The sequence below is a fragment of the Pituophis catenifer genome, unplaced genomic scaffold (assembly GCF_029215685.1).
Source record: "Pituophis catenifer annectens isolate HBS135680 unplaced genomic scaffold, rPitCat1.0.hap2 SCAF_1, whole genome shotgun sequence".
In the NCBI taxonomy this organism is placed as follows: Eukaryota; Metazoa; Chordata; class Lepidosauria; order Squamata; family Colubridae; genus Pituophis; species Pituophis catenifer.
The window spans coordinates 232,654,714-232,659,457 of NW_027256881.1; the positions used below are offsets into that span (position 1 = coordinate 232,654,714).

The following is a 4,744-nucleotide window of genomic DNA, read 5'->3' on the forward strand; positions in this document are numbered from 1 at the left end:
CTTAATTCTCAACTTTCGTCCTCTGGGCTCTTCGCTTGCCAGGTCAAAGAAGTTTTGCAAGATGGTGAGTCTTGCTTGGACTGCTTAGCTTCCCTGGAGATGGAAGGGAACTTTTATTTTTTTTTATCTTTTAGTTTTCTGGGTTGATCTCTCTCTCTCTCTCTCTCTCTCTCTCTCTCTCTCTCTCTCTCTCTCTCTCTCTCTCTCTTTCAATATGTAATATGCAATGCAATCTCAGTGCCTTTTCTGTGGAAATCTAGGAATGCTTAGGTCTATGCTGAGCTATATCTTAAAAGGTATGAAAAAGGGAGAAGAAACAACAATTCCATAACATTGGAGAGGAATAGCTTTCACTAACTTGAGCAGCTCTGGATCTAAGGTTGTCTATTCCCAGAATTCCCAGGAAGTTGCTAGAAATTTTGGGAATTGCACATATTTGAAAGATGTTCAGGATGGAGAAGTTGCTAGGGGGATATTTTTATTTCCCAGCTTATATTTCTCTCTCTCTCTTTCTCCCCCCCTCCCTCCCCCCCCTTGCTTAGTCTTAGTTCCAGTAAAAGTTATATCAACAGTATATTTTTGAAAGTGCTTTGGGTGAGCTGTGGATCCTTAATCACAATGCCAAAAAACAGGTTTTGGTAACCCACCAAGCATGTCCTCAATTCAAAGGAGAGCATCTTGGTGGGGAAACAGAATGCTAGACTTACAGGAGCGGAGTTAAACTATCACCAGCCTTCAAATTCACTCATGACCTGAAACTGAATCATCATTTCAACAAGTGCTTTCTAAATACAGAAGTTTTATTTCCAGCTTAAGAAATACGGAATAAAACTGCCAGCTGTAACAATCCTATGTGCTAGGATTTCAGCAACTTTACTATGCTTGGAGTTTACACTTATATATACAAGTGAGACACACACACACACACATACACATATCTACATACACACACACACAAGGCTAAGACACTGAGCTTGTCGATCGAAAAGTCGGCAGTTCAGCTGTTCAAATCCCTAGTGCCGCGTAACGGGGTGAGCTCCCGTTACTTGTCCCAGCTTTTGCCAACCTAGCAGTTCAAAAGCATGTAAAAAATGCAAATAGAAAAATAGGGGCCATCTTTGGTGGGAAAGTAACAGTGTTCCATGCGCCTTTGGCGTTGAGTCATGCCGGCCACATGACCACGGAGACTTCTTCGGACAGCGCTGGCTCTTCGGCTTTGAAACAGAGATGAGCACCGCCCCCTAGAGTCGGGAACGACTAGCACATATGTGCAAGGGGAACCTTTACTTTTACCTATACAAGTGAAGAAGAAAATGTGTTTTCAAGTTTGGTACGGACAGATGTAAACTGAAAGTCAAGGTATAAATCTAATGTAAATAAATTTATAAGAAAATGTGCATAAAGTTACCCTTCTTGGAAAAGAAAAAGAGGACATCAGTGCAACATTTTAAAATTTAAAGTAACATGTTATCTAAAAGCAGCCCTATGGCTTCCTTCTGATGACATGTTTTTTGACGCACGGTACTGACCTTACAGATGTCTACCTACAGATCTTGGGCAAAATTATTCCTTCAATTTTTCCAGATTAAACACAGTTAGTCTAATTAATTAGTTACAGCAGAGGATAAATTAAAGGAAGGAAGATACATTTTGACCAGTTCTAGGAGGTTTAGGAAAAGACCCTTTTATCCCAGGCAGTTTTCTACCACTCAGTCCTCTGCGTCTCTTAGAAACTCAAGAGAGGATATTTTTCTTTCCTTATAGCCCAGATTATTAACTTTGAAACTGACTGAAGAAAGAATATTTCTCAGATACTTGCTGGGATAGTGCTAGGCCTGAATTATTGGAAGAGAACTAGGATGTGTGCCAGAATACCCGAGCCAAGTAGGCAGAGCCAGGAAGACCTCAGGAAATGTGTAATAGAATAGAATAGAATAGAATAGAATAGAATAGAATAGAATAGAATAGAATAGAATAGAATAGAATAGAATAGAATTCTTTATTGGCCAAGTGTGATTGGACACACAAGGAATTTGTCTTGGTGCATATGCTCTCAGTGTACATAAAAGAAAAGATACATTCGTCAAGAATCATAAGGTACAGCACTTAATGATAGTCGTAGGGAACAAATAAGCAATCAAATCATATTAGGAAACAATATCAATATAAACCATAAGGAACCAGCAACAAGGTTACAGTCATACAGTCATAAGTGGGAGGAGATGGATGGTGGGAACTATGAGAAGATTAATAGTAGTGCAGACTCAGTAAATAGCTTGACAGTGTTGAGGGAATTATTTGTTTAGCAGAGTGATGGTTTTTCAGGAAAAAACTGTTCTTGTGTCTAGTTCTGGTGTGCAGTGCTCTATAGCGTCGTTTTGAGGGTAGGAGTTGAAACAGTTTATTAGGAATGCTTCACTGCTTAGAAGATTAATCACCCATCATTTTGGGGTAGCTCACCACATTCAGCAGTTGCATACTATATTCTGTACTCTATTTCGGATCACAGGTACACTGATTCTACACTGATAATGGATTTTGTTTGTTTTTTCTCAGCGTGAATGCATTTCTGTCCACGTTGGCCAGGCTGGTGTGCAGATTGGCAATGCTTGTTGGGAACTCTACTGTCTGGAGCATGGAATTCAGCCAGATGGGCAGATGCCCAGTGACAAAACTATTGGAGGTGGAGATGACTCCTTTAATACCTTCTTCAGTGAGACTGGGGCTGGGAAACATGTGCCTCGAGCTGTTTTTGTGGATCTAGAACCTACTGTGATTGGTGAGTGGTGCCTGTTAGGAGGGGAACCTGACTCAGTCATTCTGAGATAAATATGTGTAATTTTGTCTGGGTACTGTTCAGAATCCAAAGATGGCCCCCACCTTTGGATTTTGTGGTATAGATATAATAAATTAAAATTAACTATTGTGTGGCCCCAAATCTCTGCAGTTTATTGGATAATTAAGAACTCTGGGTCTTCTAAAAAGTTTCTCAAAGCTGCACCAGTTCCATACCTCTAGCAACCATAAGAGCTATCAAGTCTTGATCTCTCAAGGAAAGCAGCTAAAAATACTACAAATAAACAAAAAGAAGTGTACAAATTTCAGAACGCAAGAAGCACGTTAATTAAAATGGGAATGATCTGATCTATTCTGTACCTTGAATTCTAGATGAGGTTCGGACTGGCACATACCGTCAACTCTTCCACCCAGAACAGCTGATCACTGGAAAGGAAGATGCTGCCAATAACTATGCTCGTGGTCACTACACTATTGGCAAAGAAATAATTGATTTGGTGTTGGACAGGATCCGAAAGCTGGTAATTGAAATTGATGATAAGGAAAGTAGGATTGAGTTGGATTTGTCTTTAAGAATATAGAAGGAGGCCTGGTTAATTTACAGGAGTGGAGATTATACATGGTTATGCTTCAGGCCACTCCACCTAATTTTCTAAACCCAACTTACTGTTCCCATTTGGTTTTTTTTCCCATTTCTCCAGGCAGACCAATGCACAGGATTGCAGGGATTTCTTATCTTTCACAGTTTTGGAGGAGGCACCGGATCAGGTTTTACTTCCTTGTTGATGGAAAGGCTCTCTGTGGATTATGGCAAGAAGTCCAAGCTGGAGTTTTCCATTTACCCAGCACCTCAAATATCAACAGCTGTGGTGGAACCCTACAATTCAATCCTCACCACACATACCACTCTTGAGCACTCAGATTGTGCTTTTATGGTAGACAATGAAGCCATCTATGATATCTGCCGTAGAAACCTGGACATTGAACGCCCGACTTACACAAATCTGAATAGGCTGATTGGCCAAATTGTGTCCTCCATCACTGCCTCGCTGCGCTTTGATGGGGCTCTGAATGTAGACCTGACAGAGTTCCAGACCAATCTAGTGCCCTACCCTCGTATCCATTTCCCTCTGGCTACCTATGCTCCGGTTATCTCTGCAGAGAAGGCCTACCACGAGCAGCTTTCGGTGGCTGAGATCACCAATGCTTGCTTTGAGCCTGCTAACCAGATGGTGAAGTGTGACCCCCGCCATGGCAAATACATGGCCTGCTGCCTTTTGTATCGAGGGGATGTGGTACCTAAGGATGTCAATGCTGCCATTGCCACCATTAAAACAAAGCGAACAATCCAGTTTGTAGACTGGTGTCCTACAGGTTTTAAAGTGGGCATCAACTACCAACCTCCCACTGTGGTTCCCGGGGGAGACTTAGCCAAAGTTCAGCGGGCAGTCTGCATGCTGAGCAACACCACAGCCATTGCTGAGGCCTGGGCCCGCCTGGACCACAAGTTTGATCTAATGTATGCCAAGCGGGCCTTCGTGCACTGGTATGTTGGGGAAGGGATGGAAGAAGGGGAGTTCTCTGAGGCTCGGGAAGACATGGCCGCCCTGGAGAAGGATTATGAAGAGGTGGGCACAGATAGCATTGAAGGAGAAGGAGAAGAAGAGGAAGGCGATGAGTATTAACACTGAATATTAATAATACAGTATGAATTAATTAATTCCTCTGTATAACTAATTTATCAGTTGCTTTACTACTTGGGGAGTCCCTTCTCAATAAAATTTTAATCATTGTATAGAGTTGCTTTTCCATTATTTTTTTCTCACTTGTTATTTATCTGCCATACTACAATCTGCTCCATGCACATATAATTCCCGGCATAGTTTAAATCCAATTTACATTTCCTTTATGTTGTCCTTATCCTTAGCAAGATGCATTTCAGTGCAAT

General features: G+C 41.5%; 1 protein-coding gene across 1 annotated transcript; it reads left to right on the plus strand.

The window, feature by feature from the left end:
• The first annotated feature begins 2,643 nt into the window (after positions 1-2,643).
• On the plus strand, positions 2,644-4,481 carry LOC139327349 (tubulin alpha-1D chain). The gene is made up of 3 exons (XM_070957156.1): positions 2,644-2,779; positions 3,169-3,317; positions 3,498-4,481. The coding sequence occupies exons 1-3, from the start codon at positions 2,659-2,661 to the stop codon at positions 4,479-4,481; spliced, it is 1,254 nt and encodes a 417-aa protein (XP_070813257.1). The 5' UTR covers positions 2,644-2,658.
• The last annotated feature ends 263 nt before the right edge of the window (positions 4,482-4,744 follow it).

Excerpts from the sequence above, each read along its gene's own strand:
- LOC139327349 (XM_070957156.1), top strand. The coding sequence starts at position 2,659 with ATGCCCAGTGACAAAACTATTGGAGGTGGAGATGACTCCTTTAATACC. Across the intron at positions 2,780-3,168 it reads TCTAGAACCTACTGTGATTG|ATGAGGTTCGGACTGGCACA; the intron begins GTGAGTGGTGCC and ends CTTGAATTCTAG. Across the intron at positions 3,318-3,497 it reads TGGACAGGATCCGAAAGCTG|GCAGACCAATGCACAGGATT; the intron begins GTAATTGAAATT and ends CCATTTCTCCAG.